The sequence below is a fragment of the Vombatus ursinus genome, unplaced genomic scaffold, assembly GCF_900497805.2.
Source record: "Vombatus ursinus unplaced genomic scaffold, bare-nosed wombat genome assembly UNPS02014893.1, whole genome shotgun sequence".
Classification (NCBI taxonomy): domain Eukaryota; kingdom Metazoa; phylum Chordata; class Mammalia; order Diprotodontia; family Vombatidae; genus Vombatus; species Vombatus ursinus.
Window position 1 is genome coordinate 9,026,448 of NW_020954671.1, and position 16,268 is coordinate 9,042,715.

A 16,268-nucleotide genomic window follows, 5' to 3' on the forward strand; every position below is an offset into this window, starting at 1 on the left:
TGCCACCACTAAAAGAGCTACTGTAAATATTTTTGTATATATAGGTCCTTTTCCTTTTCATTTTTTGTCTCTTTGGGATATAGACCAAGTAGTAGTATTGCTTAGTCAAAGGGTATGCTTGGTTTTATAGCCCTTTAGCATAATTCCAAAGTGCTCTCCAGAATGGTTGAATCAGTACACAACTCCACCAACTAATGTCCCACATCCCCTTCAACATTTGTCATTTTCTTTTTCTGTCATATTAGCCAGTCTGATAGGTGTGGGCTCAGAGTTGTTTTGATTTACATTTCTCTAGTCAGTAGAGATTTAGAGTATTTTTTCATGTGACTATGTGGCTTTGATTTCTTTCTCTGAAAAGGCAGTAAGGAGCTTTAAGAAGATTAAACTGATGGGTGAGGAGGAAAGGGAGAGGTAGAGGATGGGGAGAAAGATTAGGAAGTTGGAGGTGAGCAGACTAGTTAGGCTTTTGCAGTATACTAAGAATTAGTATAGGGGCAGTATAAGTGGTATAAAAATCCACAGTCAAGGGAATGAAACCCATCTGTAATATTTTTAATATAATAGCTAAGAACCTTCATAATGCCCTGTTGTGAAAATGTTTTACCCTAAAGTTAAATGGAAACTTATGGATTCTTTTGACCAATGCAACTATTCTGGCCTGGAACAACATTGCTAGTATTGTTTTTTAGAGTCAAAACAAAGATATTAGCTTCTCTGCTGCTGGACATTGTTGGTACCCTGGAGCAAGGAGCATTTTGTTACTCACTGGAGTCCACACCCTGAACCCGAATTACTTTCATTTAAATGCCCTTCAAGCTATGTGTTTGAGTTGCTAACTCTCTAACGGAAGCTTGAATCACAAAGAACTCAAGGATTAAATGTGTTTTTACAGTAATAATGCTTAGATGAAACACCCTTAATTCCATGCGTCCTTCCTCAAAATTAATGTCCACACATTTTTCTTGAATGAAAATCAAGAAGACATAGGTAGGACTGAAAAAAAAAATCTACGAAGTAAGATTTTAGAATTTTCTGTTTCTCTTCCCTACATGGTATTAAAAATCAGGATAGCAGAGGAGATGACTCTTGTTCTGTTTCCCTGGTGGCATACAGAAATCCATAACCTGATAGGGTCCTTTTTTATTTTATTTTCCCTTTTGATGTCCCTACTTTCTGTTTATTAGAATAGTTAGGCTTTTCAGTGCTAGGAAGAGATAATGTAAGAAATCTACCAAGTAGTGTTGCTCTTAGGAACTTTCTGCGGCTCTCTTTGTAGAATATTTTGGTTATTCCATCTAGGGTTTAGGCTATAAATGTTTGAGGATTTGAGCATTTAAAAGCTGTGAACAGCAGTTAATAAGGTAATCAGCATTTTAAAGAGCAGATGATTATAACTGACAACACTTTGCGCCCAATCTGAGTGACCTGTTAAATATGAAGTCTTGCCTATACTTCACTTTTAAAACCTACTCTCTCTCCCCCACCCGCTATTTTTCTCTTTCCTTCCCTATTTTCTTTATTGCTTTTTCCTCTCTTTGACTCTGTTTTTTGTTTTCCTTCTCTCCCATTTCCATATTTATATGTTCTTCCATATCTCTCCTTCTTTCCTCCTTTTTTGCCCTCTGCATCGTTGAAGGACTACTGACCCAATGCTCTTCACATTGCACCAGTATTTCCTAAATTAGGCAATTAGTTGACGCAATGGATAGACTGGTGGATCTAGAGTCAGGAAGAGCTAGGAAGACCTGAGTTCAAAGCCAGCCTCAGACACTTACTAACTGTGTGATCTTGGGCAAGTCACTTAACCTCTGTTTCAGTTTTCTTATTTATAAAATGATGATAGTAGCACCTACCTCTTAGAGTTGCTGTGACAATAAAATTTGTAAAAGCTCTTTGCAAACCTTAAAGCAATGTATAAATGCTAGCTATTATTATTATTACATATAATTATTGATGCATTATAAATTATTATATAAATATGTAAAGTTATTATATAATGCATACATTATTATTAAATAGTATTATCAGAGTGGGTACAAAACACATACACAATATCCCCAGGTGATAGTTAAATGACTTCAGGAAATTTTGAAGCAAAGTAGGGGAAATCAAACCTTTTTTTCATATACTCCTGATATAAGCAATTGTGTGTGTGTGTGTGTGTGTGTGAAAATGAGAGGCAGCATGGCAGAGTGAATTACAGTGAATAGGATTATCGTGATTATAGTGAATAGCTTGTTTGAGTTAGGAAGACCTTGTTTTAAGTCCTGCCTGACATATACTGATTATATGACCCTGGAGAAGTCATTTATCCTCTCAGTCTCTAAGAGTATAAATTACTAAACAGAAACATATGCATATAGGTGTTCCTCACTGGGAACTAGCTCCCTATAGTGATGATAATACTCGACTGGCTTAAAAAATGTATATATACATGTATATGTATACATACACATATGCATATGCATATGCATATACATATATATGAAGGCAGCTAGGTGGCTCATTGGATAGAGTGCTGCACCTAGAGTCAGGAAGACCTGGGATCAAATTCAGTCTCAGACACTTACTAGCTGTATGACCCTGGAGAAGTCACTTAACTTTTGTTTCCCTTAATCCACTAGAGAAGGAAATGGCAAATCATTCCAGTAACAAAAACCCCATGGACAGCATTGGTGTGTTATGGTTTACAGGGTCATGAAGAGTCAGACAACCAAACAACTAACAAATACATGTACATAATGCCCACATATACATATACATACACAGATATATTTGTCCAAATTTGTTATTTCAGTGTAGGGAACTCAATGCAAAAAATCCCTTTGTAGCTATAAATTACTATAAATCTTAGAAAGTGAGTTGCCTATGGCACTGAGAGCTTAAGTGACTTGCCCATACATGGTCTCATAGCTGGTCTATAGGATTCAGAAGGCTCTGGATTCAGAAGACTTAGCTTAAAATCTTGTCTGTATCTTACTACCTGTATGACCTTGGGTAAGTCACTTAACCTCTGTATTTCTCAGTTTCATCATCTATAAAATGAAGGAGTTAGAGTAGACAGTCTCTAATGTCCTTCTGGCTCAATATTTGCAATCCGTGCATTCAGTGACAAGAGATGAAACCAAGTCTACCTGACTGAAAACTGTTGTTCTGCTCACTCTACCTTGCTGCCTCTCATTTAATATTTTAGAAAGTTAGCATCAACATTTTCTCATTGAACACATCTTTTCAAACACATAGGGTTATACAATGTATAGGCAGAAGGCACTTCAGAGGAGACCTAGTCCAACATTCTTATCTAAAATACGTGGAAACTCTGTCCTAGAGAGCTAATTTTGCCAAAAGTCACATTGATAGTGAGCAGCAGAGCTGGGCTTCAAACTCAGCTTTTCTAACTCAAAGTACAATACTTCTTCATCAGACTGATTTTCTTTAACACTCCCTCACCCCCAACTAGTTAGTAATATTGTAGATACTGCAACTATCTAATTATCATTAAGTATTAGGTTATCAGTGATTGAGCCAGATTCTGCTGTATTTAATGACTTGGTTTAGGCCAGTTCTTCTCTGTTCATTATTAGGTTTTTTGTGTCTAGCATCAGACATTAAATGAATGAGTACCTTGAAAGAGCATTACCTCTTAGAGGGAAATAGTGTAAAATCAGTTCTAAGGTCATTTCCAACTCTCTCTGTGACTACATGATTCCATAACTGACTTCCATGCATAGACATTGGACATGAGAAATGCTCTAAGGCAAAGAGTTCTTAATTTTTTGTGTGTGTGTTTGGCTCCTTTGGCAGTCTGATGAAAGGAAACCAATAACATTAAAATACAGTTTATCAAATTATTAAAGTAAGTTCTTGGACCCAAAGTCAGGAACCCTGCTCCAAGCCAACAAGTCAACCTTTTGCTGTATGTTATATGCTTCAGTTTTCTGATTTGTTGACTCTGATGACATCTTATATCTGTCAAGGTCATTTAACACAGAGTCATTTGTTCTCTGTCATTCTCTCCCCCATCTTACATACCCCTTTCAAAAGTGTTTTTATGTCTGCTAGGCTTAGTAGTATTATTGGTAAGATTCCACTCATCCATTCTTAAATTCTATTTATTCAAAATTGAATGAGGTCACTTTGAACATATATGGCACTATCTTAGGGACAAGGAAGAAGTTATTCCTTCCCTTTAAGTTTTCAGTTTTATCACTGTAATTCTTTAATACTTCAAGGAATTCTGATTACTTTGATATGGGTCATCCTTTCATTGGTACAGGTCAAAATCTCACTAAGCCTTTGTGGACAATTTAATGAGTTTCTGTGACCAAACAAAATCATCACCTGGCAACTAACCATTTGTTGATGAATGTACGTGTATTTTCCTTGCTTAGTCCTTGAATGACAGACATACAATTCATTTCCTGTCTGTACTTGGAGTCTTTCCAGTTGGGTAGGACCTGCTAGAGCCTATGCTCTGCTGGCATTGCTTTTGAGGGCCCCATGTTATTATTACCATAGGGAGGCCTTTAGAGAAGGGTTTTGATATAGGGTAGTTCACCAAATTATTATGCTGCAGCAGATTAATAATCACTAGATTTTTTCTACTTTTAACCATAGCCCTGGTTAATATAATTCCATTATATGACTTCATCCTGAAAACATGCAATAAAAGGAAAAACACTTTCTCTCCATTGTCAAGAGAATAATATTCTTACTGATTGAGGAAAGTAATGGGTCCCCAGTGTATGTTTCAGTACTTGCACTGAGATATAGAAAAACACTGTCAAAGATCCCTAAACATAAATCTAATAGTCTAAATTATGGAACCAGATTGTCATGCTGTATAATTATATGCATTCTCTTAATGGACTTAATTATGGGTTTGATATTAGAAAGGTGATATTCTCTGTGAAACCTAAAATCCTACATAGCTTGATTTTTACAACGTATGCCTAAACTAATCTAGTCATGTTACTTTAAAAAAAAAGGAAAGAAAAATGAGAAAAACAAAAGTATTAAACTAGGTTAAATAATTTAGTAATGTGAATTACAAATGTAATGTATAATAAACATGAATTCTGTCAAATCAATCATTTAATTAATTAATTAGTTAATTTTTGCAAGGCAATTGGGGTTAAGTTACTTGCCCAGAGTCACACAGCTAGTAAGTGTTGTATCTGAGACTGGATTTGAACTCAGGTCCTCCTGACTTCAGGGCCGTTACTCTATCCACTGCACTATCTAGATACCCCAACCACTTATTTTTTGAATGATATTTTATTTTCCCCTCAATTACATGTTAAAACAATTTTTAACATTTGATTTTTTTTAACTTTTGAGTTTCAAATTCTAGCTCTTCCTCCTTTCCTCTCCTCCTCCCTCCTTGAGATGGTAAGCAATCAATAATGCAATCATGTTAAACATTTCCATATTAGTCATTTTATGCAAGAAGATTGAAACAAAAGAATAAGAATGACAGAAAGAAAGTAAAAAGAAATAAAGAAAGAAAGAAAATAGCATGCTTCAGTCTGTATTCAGACAATATCAGTTCTTTCTCTGGAGGTGGATAGCATGCTTCATCATGAGTCCTTTGGGATTGTCTTGGATCATTGTATTTCTGAGAATAGCCAAGTCATTCACAGTTGATCATCATACAATATTGCCATTACTATGTTCAAAGTTCTCCTGGTTCTGCTCACTTCACTTTGCATCAGTTCATGTAAGTCTTTCCAGGTTTTTCCGAAATTATCCTGCTTGTCATTTCTTATAGCACAATAACATTCCATCAAAATCATATACCACAGCTTGTTCAGCCATTCCCCAATTGATGGGCATCCTGCTCGATTTTTAATTCTTAGCCAGCACAAAAAGAGCGACTATAAATATTTTTATACAAATAGGTTTTCTCTCTCCCCTTTTAATATCTTTGAGATACAGACCTAGCAGTGGTATTGTTGGGTTAAAGGGTATTCATGATTGTATAGCCCTTTGGGCATAGCTCTAAATTGCTCTCCAGAATGGTTGGATCAGTTCACAACTCCACCAATCGAGCAATAGTGTTCCAGTTTTCCCACATCCTCTCCAACCAACATTTATCATTTTCTTTTTTACATATTAGCTAATCTGATAGGTGTGAGGTGTTTCCTCAGATTTGTTTTAATTTCCAAGTTAATCATTTATTAAGTACTTACTGTATTTTAGGCACTAAATTCTAAACATTAGAGATACAAAGACAAAAGGAAAATAGCACCCTGACCTCAAGGAGCTAACTTTCTGTTAGGGAAGACAAGGGGTGCATATGTGGACGTATATATAACTGTATACATAATATATACAAATGAATTATATTCAGTTCAGGTAACTTTGAGACAGAGTAAATTAGTAGCTGGGGATATCAAGAAAAGCTTCATTTAGAAAGTAGCACTTCAGCTGAGTCTTGAAGAAAACCAGAGCTTCCAAAAGATGGAGATGAGGAGGAAGTACGTTCCAGGTACGGGGTACTACCAGTGCTTAGGCAATGAGATGAGAGGTGAATGTCACACGTGCATGTAGAGGCAGTCCTAATACTAGCATTGCAGAAGTTCAGATTTGATGTTGAGACAAAAATGAGGCACTCTCAAGTCATTGAACAGTTAACAAAAGGAGGTTTACTTTGAGCTAACCCAGCAAGGAAACGCAACAGGGATACAGTGGCACTTAATTTTTCTGGATGAGGCCCACTTCCTGTCCATGTGTAATCTTGTCTGGTCAGCAAGGCAGGGGGTGTTGAGTCAGGTGGTCTTCAGAAATCTAGGTCGGAGAAGCCCCGATTCCATGTGGGTAGGACTTTTTAATACCCTTAGGTGACCAGGAAGCTATCAAGGGAATCAGGGACCAATCAAGTCCTAGAAATAACTTTGTTGCCTTTTAGGGAAAATTAATCTCTTTTTTGGGGGTAAACAGGGGAATCCTCATTCTATCACTGTTTAGAACAAGTAGACCCATATGGGCCATATGGCTAGGTAGCACAGTACATGGAGAAGAATAGAGTGTAAGAAGACTAGAAAGGTAGTGAATAATAACAACAACAATAATAACAGTTAACCTTTATATGGGGCACCTAGGTGGTACAGTGGATACAGTGCTGGGCCTGAAGTCAGGAAGACTCACTTCCTGAGTTTAAATCTGACCTCAGACACTTCCTAGCTATGTGACCCTGGGCAAGCCACTTAACCTTATTTGCCTTCATTTCCTCATCTGTAAAATGAGCTGGAGAAGGAAATGGCAAGATCACTCCAGTTTCTTTCCAAGAAAAACTCAAATGAGGTCATGAAGAATCAGACATGACTGAAAAAGACTAACAAAACTATGGTGGTGGCACGGTAAATAGAGAGGAAGGGATGTTTGGGAAAGGTGTTATGTAGATAGAAAAATAATATTTGGCAACTGATAACCTAGGTGGGGTGAGTGAAAGTAAGTTGTCTAGGACAACACCAGAGATGTGCACTTGACAGTAAAAGGAAAGTTTGGAAGAGGGATGGGTTTGGGGGAGAGCATGTTGAGTTTGAGATACATACAGGACATCCAATTCAAAATGTCTAATGGGTAGTTCATCGAATAGAACTGGAGCTCATGTTCCTCTGAGGACACTCCTTCCCTACTTAACCCCCATCCTTCCTATAATCCCTTGCTGCCTTCTAGTATTGGCACAAGGGTCTGGCTCCACAAGTGCTCTCAAGCCATAACTTCTGAAGTCATTACTAGAATGCTCCTGTTGGAATATGTCTAGGCCTGGAGGTGTGCTTGATTCCTTTAACTAATCTGGGTATATTTCTTCATTGGATTTTATCCAATGGTATTCCCTCTTCCAATGTGGCTTATACTGGTGATTGATTGATTCAAGAGAAGCATCTAGGAATTATCAAAGCCAGTTTACATATTTGACTGATTGATCCTATCATTTAGCCCAAGAGGTATTCTTACCTGATAAAGGTATTAGAATCAGTTACATTAATTGGGGTTGGGGGCAGTGAGATGCCCCTCTTATGTTAATGATTTTTGCATTTTTTCATATAGCTGTGCCTCTGCTTAATTTTGAGAACTGCCTTTTCTCATTCTTTGACATTCATTAATTCAGGAATGGTTTGTGTTTCTGTATATCTGTATCAGTTTCTTATGTATCTTGGATATTGAGCCTTTATCAGAAAAACATGGTGCAAAGATTTTTTTTCCCAGTTGGGGTTTCCTCTCTATCCCATATTTTACAAAAAAAAATGATGAAAGAGAAGGAATAGGATTATCACTAGTGGTTTATATATGAGGCAATGTACTTCGGTTCCATTGACCCTCCTCTTTTCCCCTTGATCAGACCCCATCAATGGTTCCAATCAATTCTTTCTTTCTTTTCCTTTTAATTTTCCCTTCAGAATTCACTCTCTGAAGATAAAGTTTGTTTTGCTTACAAATGTTCCCTATCTGGTATTATCCTTCCTCTTAACCCTGCTTTTTCCTATACTTGACTGTTTCCTTGTTGAGTTTGATGTATTTTTATACCTGTGTGGTGTTGTTGTTGTTGTTATTGTGTGTGTATTTATTAAATTACCCTTTAGGGATTTCAGATAAGACTGAGGTTGATTGATTCCTGTTCACCTCACTTCTTCTTCTCTGTCTATTATTTGCACATAATTGATTATGAGAAATAAGTTCCACCCCTTCTTCCTTATTTCTGTATTATTTTTCATATCTTTCACCTCCCCTCTGACTGTAACACTTTTCTTTATCCTCTTAAAAGTATCAGAACAGAAACAACATACTTTTAGGCACTCTCTTTTTCTTATTTAACTACATTGTCCTTTGAAAAGATTAAAGTTCTGAAGAGACCACACAAGTTTCTTTTTCTCCTGTTAGAATATTAGCATCATTCTCTAAATCTTTCCAATTGTTCAAAAAACATCATCTTTCTACATTTCTCTTAACTTGTGTTTATGTTTCAAAATTTCTACTTAGCTCTGGTTTTTGTTCAAAAATGCTTAAAAGTCCTGATTAAATTCCATTAAAGGTTCATTCCCCTGCCCCTGTTCCTGCCCCCCATAGGCTTATATACTCAGCTTTTCAGAGTAAGATATTCTTGCTTGTAAACCTATATCTCTTGACTTTTAGAATATCGTATTACAAGATTTTTCTCTTCTTTGTAATGGTTGCTGCCAAGTCTTTTGTGATTCTTAGTGTGGTTCCTTGGTACTTGAATGCTATCTTTCTACTTTTGCAGTATTTTTTTTTTTTTTTGACCTAGAATCTCTGGATTTTGGCTATAACATTCATGGGACTCTTCCTTTTAGAGTTTCTTACAGGAAGTGAATAGTGGATTCATTCTATTTTCACTTTGCCCTGTGGTAATAATAGATCTTCATAAATTTCATTTATTAAGCAAGTATGATAATTCTTAAATTATCTCCCCTTGACCTCTTTTCTAGGTGATTTTTTAAATAGTAAATACTTTACATTTTCTTTCATTTTTTTTTTCAATCTTTTGGTGTTCTCTCATGGAGCTATTGATTTCTCTTCGTTCTATTCTAATTTTTACACAATCTATTTCTTGGGTAAGGTTTACCACTTTATCTTCTAAGCTATTTGTTCTCTTTCTATACCCAAATGAGATGGTTGCCTTTGCTTGATCTTGACCCAGGTCATCTGGGTTCCTGTTCTCGTATCTACCGTTTGGGTTGTCTCCATGTTAAGAGTGTTAGTAGGTTTTGAGTAGCTCTGGATCTTTGCGACTCACAGCCCTGAATCTTCAGGGTCCTCTAGGGCATCAGAGGAAAAAAATGATATGGACCTAGGAACCTTTGTGGCCTGCCATGCCAGTATTGGTCACTGCCATTCCTAGAATGGTTGATGTCATTCTATGACTGGTCATTGCCTCTGCCAGTCACTTCCAAGGTCCAAGTTGTGGATTTCTGATCACCTTAGAGTTTTATGGTGGGAATACTCTGCTCTTGTTGTCTTTATTTACAGAGCCTTGTGTCTCTGGACTGCCTCTGGTAGCATAGGGGGAGGCTTCCATCAGAGTTGGCTTTCTGGAGGGTACTCTTTTGTACTGCCCATGGTCTTATGATGGCCTTTTTATTCAGTTCCTGAGTGGATGAAATCTCTTTCTATATTTTCTCATTGGATTTCTTGATCCCAATTGGGGATGACATTGTTTTTTAGCTTTTTCTGAAATAGGTGTGTGAGAGCTGGCCTGTCAGCTTCCATTCAGACAGTCATATTATCTGGACAAGATTAGATTCTTGTTTAAAATTGAAAAGGAGTTTTGTTAAAAAAATTTTTTTGTCCTGTGGTTCACTTAATTAAATTCTATCCATAGAGTCATGTCTCCTATGAGAAGCTAAAAAGATAGAAATTTAAAAAAATTAAATGACAACTATTTCATGATCTTTATTAATATCTTTAGAAAAACCATTATTATCCTCAAATCTTGTTTTTTTTAAATAGTTGGTTTTTCTGAAAATCATCCACTATATTTCTGGAGTACTTTCTTTACCCCTTTTAGAATCAGGCAAAAAATCCAAAGGTGGCACGACTTTAAAGCTTTGGGATAATTAAAAAGTGTTTACCTTGACTTTGTGGAGAGTTTAGTAAATTCCAATTCACTTTTTCACTGTTGCTTTCTTTGTCTTATTCCACAGCTGAACAAGAACATACGCAGAAGAAAACGTTTACCTGCTGGATAAATTCACAGTTGGCAAAGGTGAGTGATAAAAGACAAAATAAATAAGAAGCTGAATCTTAAGGGACTTTTTTTGGTTTTGTTATCATCCTTAGTTTTTGCAGTGAACAAGATTTGTAAATACTGACTTGATGACAGGTTGTGGCATGCCTTTGTTTGACAAAAGACGCTAAAGTGACCATGGCAGAGATCTTTCATCAGCTTTTCTGCTTTTCTTTCCTAGCACAAGAAGAAAGTAATTCATAATCAAATTGGGGACAAGGAGCTGGGAAAGGAGAGAGGACAGATAAGGTGTAGAACTTACATGAGAAAGAATAAGGGAAAAAAATTCTGAATTTCAGTTTTTAACAAGGGGGAAAACCACCTTTTAAGGCATTATCCTGGGCATTTGGCTCTGACAGATAGTGACATTAAAAATATTTAAAGTTGTAATGTTTTCTTTTTTCTCTTGATCTTATTATGTTAGGTAAACAGAAATATAATAGTCAAATGGAATGTAGATTTTCTACATGTCTCTCTCTCCCTGTGTACCTATGTTCTATTATTATTCTAATTCCAAAAGGAGACTGGAAGCACCACATAGCATTCTTTTTCTATGAATGTATGAATAAATATGATTCTATAGGTCTTTATTGGCACTTAAAAGTGTGTATTTCACACAAAAGTCAATGCAAGATCTATTCCTGAAAGGAGTTTCTTTACTAGAAATTTACCATGAGATGAATTCAATTTGTTAAATTTGTCGGCTTAAAACTTTGTTTTCTATTAAAGTAAGTAGAAAATGATTCCCTATTAAATAGATACTTGATTTTTTTTATGATATTCTGAAAGATGTTCATTTTTGAACTGAAAAGTTTAAGTAACAATTTTCCAAACCTTGTTTTTCAGCATATCCCTCCCTCAGTCATAACAGATCTCTTCACAGATATTAAAAAAGGACATGTTCTCCTGGATCTGTTGGAAGTACTTTCAGGCCAACAATTGGTAAGGTTTTAGATAGTAATTGAAAATTTTTTGTTAACAATTTTTTCCTAAAAAAAAACCCCTCTTATTTGTGAATGACATTTCCCTTGAAACTTACAGGCTCGGGAGAAAGGATCTAACACCTTTCAGTGCAGAAGCAACATAGAACATGCCTTGACATTTCTCAAGAAACGATCAGTAAGTATAAACTTAAAATTTAAAATAAAAATTAATAATAGGAATAGATTCATGCTGTGGGATATTTTCTTCTTTTAACCTGTGCTCTTCTTTTCCCAGATCAAGCTCATAAATATTCATGTAACTGATATCGTAGAAGGAAATCCATCTATTATTCTTGGTCTAATTTGGACTATTATATTACACTTTCACGTAAGTACTTTGGTTGTATGCAACAATGCATCTCCTTTCAATAATTGCTTTTATGAAACACAATAAAAAGAATATGAATCCACATTAATCAAACTCTTGAAAATCTACTATGCTCTTGAAGTTCTAGTACTTAAGAAAGGGTGTAATAGATATTTTCTAGTTATTATTAATGATAATAATAATAATTTTATTCAGTCCTTTCAGTCATGTCTGACTCTTCATGACTCCATTTGGGGTTTTCTTGCCAAAGATATTGAAGTGATTTACCATTTCCTTCTTCAGCTCATTTTATAGATGAGGAAACTGAAGCAAACAGGGTTAAATGACTTGCCCAGGATCACACAGCTGGGAAGTGTCTGATGTCAGATTTGAACTCAGGAAGATCAGTCTTTCTCACTCCAGGACTGGCACTCTAGTGTGCCACCTAGATGCCCAATGATAATAGCCCTCATTTATATAACATTTGGCTTATATCAACTCAATGAGGTTGGTGGTAACAAACAAAGTTATACTTATTTCACCTAAATTGGTTAAGTAGTCACTTAATCAAGTAATCACTTAACCTAGTGTCACAAAATGGCAGCCTAGTCAAACCTAGGATTTATAGTTTTCCAGTTCAGTGGTCTTTCCACCACACCTATAGTTTGTACTTTTAAAGCTATTTTCAAGCCAAAGTCGAACGCTAAACTAACATGGTACCTTAGTTTGGCCATAATGTATATTTCAGATAATCTAACACTAAACTACTGAATATCAAGGACTGGAATCCTAAAACCCAAATCTTAGTACATTGCTAGGGACTCTGTTTATGCTCAGTAAATACTTGCTGTTTAATTAAAATCTTTTTAGAGAAGCAACTAGGTTGTAGCGGACAGAGTATTGGATAGACTTGAATACTGACTTGGATACTTAATAGCTATATGATCATTGGTTAGTCACTTCATCTTTAGTTTTAAGCCTTTTCCTCATCAGTGAAAAGGAGATAATGGTACTTGTACAAATAGGCAGTGGATAGAAGGGTAGCTTTAGAACCTGGAAGAAATGGGCTCAAGACCTGCCTCTGACAGTAGCTGTATTACCATGGACAAATCACTTCTCTCTTCAATGCCAGAAGCTACTCTTTAGTACTATATAAGGTACAGAAAAGTTGCCAATAGGCATCAGTACAGGGATTTTTCTACTCTAGGAACTCCTTACACTAATGAAATCACAAGTCTATATCAAAAAATAATTGTTCTACTTGTCCCTTAGAGTTGTTATAAAACTAAAACGCTATGTAAGTGTGAACAGCTACCATTTATGTCTTTAATAATGTTGGGCACAAAGGTTCAATTTGGGACATTCTCAGGCTAGAGCAGGGCTTCTTATTCTGGGTCTATAAACTAGACCCACTTGGGAATGGAATTGTGCATAAATTTCAGGAGGTCCATGAACACAGATAGGAAAAAAAAATTATATCTTTATTTCAGTATAACTGGCTTCTTTTGTAATTCTTTGCATTTTATCTTATGCATTTAAGAATGTTACTCTGAAAAAAAGTGTTCATACACTTCACCAGCCTGTCAAAGGGTCTATGATATAAAAAAAGGTCAAGTAGCCTTTGGGCTAGAAGTTGATGCTTATTCTGTGATGTCTAATGTATTTGCCCAACTTAAATCCTCTACAACTATTTCCTCCATTTCCTCAGCAACTACTGCAAAGTGAATGAGATTGTATCTTCCTGGCTATTCTAGAATAGAGATAATAAGCCAAATCTGCTCTGGAAAAACAAAACAAATAAACAGACAGCACCTCTAACCCTCACTTGATGTTTGTAATATTCTTCCATTGTCTGGCTCACTCTTGGTATGAGTAGATTTTATAATACTCTTCAGTTTCTCCTAGTTTACAATTTTCAGTGCCTTTATTCATTGAACAAAAATATATTAAGCTCTTACTAGGTGAAGATACAGAGGTTAATTGCCATTAACTTTGGGTTCTCCTTTCCTTAGATTGAAGAACTGGCTTGGATTCTTTCTTGTAATTATAATAAACCTTCTTTGGATTGTGTGAGTGTTGTGGACTTATCTCAAACTTCAGGGCCTCCACCTAAGAAACGTTCTAAAGCACAGGCTAGATGGAAGATGTCTGCAAAGAAGGCCCTTCTTTTATGGGCCCAGGAACAATGTGCCATGTAAGTTATTTTCTATGATCTGATATAATTACTATGGCTCCTGGTACAAACTCAATCTTATTCACCATCTATAGCTCCTCCAGGTTGAAGGGAGACTGATTTTTCTGTCTTGTAATGAGAATGTGCTAGGTTTCCCTTTTATCACCATGCTACCCTTCCATTCATCCGTATCTGTGCTTCTCAGGCACAGATGATGGGTGAAAGGTTGATAATCTTCTTGAATGTCATAGCAGAATCATTCATATTCAAGAGAAATAGTAGTAATAATATTTAAGAAAGTGGGTGATTCACTTGAACCATTTATTAATCTTTATAATACAAGTCAACATTCCCATGGGCTTTTTAACTTCAATTAGGTGGCAGTCTTTACACTTTGTCCTAGTGAATTAGGCCCAAGAAGGAAGAGGCTGGTTCTTTCTCCCAAAAATAAGGAAAGTGTTGACTTGATTGGTCTAAGGGCCATATTTCCTAGATTCCTGGGGCTTTCTGATGGCCTCAATCCAGTTTGACCATGGCTTCCTAGTCACCTAAGGGTAATAAATAAGCCTATTCTTAGGCCTTGTTCCAAGGCCCCACCCAGCCATCACACCCCCTTCAACTGACCAAGTTATTATATATGATGACAGTATATCTTTGGTGTGCATCTTCTCCATGTTAAGGCTAATTAAACCTCCTTTTCTTAACTTTCAGTCACCTACAAGTGTTACATTTAGTTTAAATACTGAATTTAAACTACCTGAATTAGGCCCATCCAACAGCAGAGCTTTTGTGTAAGATCCTTGAGAACAGGGACTATCTTTTGACTCTTTTTGTATCCCCAGCCCTTAACAAAGTACCTGGTACATAGTAGGCACTTAATAAATATTGATTGATTGATGATTGATCCTGGGCCTCACCAAACCTCACAATTAGATCACCAAAGGAAAAGGCCAAATAAAGACTTCCTCCTGGAATAATTTATATTGTTCCTATGACTAGTAACGTGGTTCTTTATTTGCTATTCATTAGAGTAGAAAAGGTTCTGATAAAGTTTTGTAAAAATTATTTTTCATACTTTCTTTTCTATTTGTAATAGGCATGGATCTGTGAATGTTACAGATTTTAAATCAAGTTGGAGAAATGGGATGGCTTTTTTAGCTGTCATTCATGCTTTGAAACCAGACCTAATTGATATGAACAGTGCAAAGGGTAGATCCAGCAGAGACAATTTAAAAGAGGCATTCAGGATTGCAGAACATGAACTAAACATCCCCAGGCTGTTGGATCCAGAAGGTAAATGATCTCTCTCCTCTTTATCACCCTATGACTCTTTTTTCTTCTTTGAAATCCTTACTCATGGTGCTGGTACTCCATCTACCTGTGTAGGTCATGACCCTTCCACATCTTGATTGATAATCTTCATGAATATCACAGCAAAATTATTCATATTCAAGAGAAATAGCAGTAATAATATTTATGGAAGTGGGTGATTCACTTGAGCCATTTATTGATCTTTGTAATACAAGCCAGTATTCCCATGGGTTTTTAAACTTCAATAATTTTAGGTCTTCCAACCAAAGTTCTACTCTAATGTCTCATCACAACATGGGAGGGACCCTGGTTTTTTGAAGTAGAGAGTAAAGAGTAGCTATGCATGGTTCAATTCCAACCTTCTAGAAAGCTTCCACTGTTGTACCCCAGAGATCTGTACTTGGCTCTGTGCTGTTTAACCTTCTTATCAATGTCTTGGATAAAGACATAGATGACATGCCTATTGAATTTGCAAGTGACCCTAAATTGGGAGGGATAGTTATCACACTGGGTAAATGGGTCAAGACCCTAAAAGGTTCTGGTAGTCTAGAGCAGACGTATCAAACACATGGCCCATGGACTGTATGAGGCCCACGACATTCCTGAGTGTGGTCTGATCCCAATTAAAATGTAATTTGGAAATATTTTACAAAACAATTAAAAATACAATAAAACACAGATAATAAGTAAGCATGTGGCCTGCAGGAATCCTTATGTATGCCTTAGTGGCTTTTATTTCTATTT

The 16,268-nt window shown here is 36.2% G+C and overlaps 1 protein-coding gene across 6 annotated transcripts in view; it reads left to right on the top strand.

The window, feature by feature from the left end:
• Positions 1-16,268, top strand: part of SYNE2 (spectrin repeat containing nuclear envelope protein 2) — a 415,658-nt gene that overhangs the window by 81,317 nt on the left and 318,073 nt on the right. For all 6 annotated transcript variants that reach the window (XM_027842877.1, XM_027842872.1, XM_027842874.1 and 3 more), the window contains exons 3-8: positions 10,668-10,729; positions 11,597-11,692; positions 11,792-11,869; positions 11,969-12,061; positions 14,053-14,234; positions 15,310-15,506. In XM_027842877.1, coding sequence (XP_027698678.1) covers positions 10,668-10,729; positions 11,597-11,692; positions 11,792-11,869; positions 11,969-12,061; positions 14,053-14,234; positions 15,310-15,506 — 708 coding nt within the window. The remainder of the gene's footprint in view (positions 1-10,667; positions 10,730-11,596; positions 11,693-11,791; positions 11,870-11,968; positions 12,062-14,052; positions 14,235-15,309; positions 15,507-16,268) is intronic.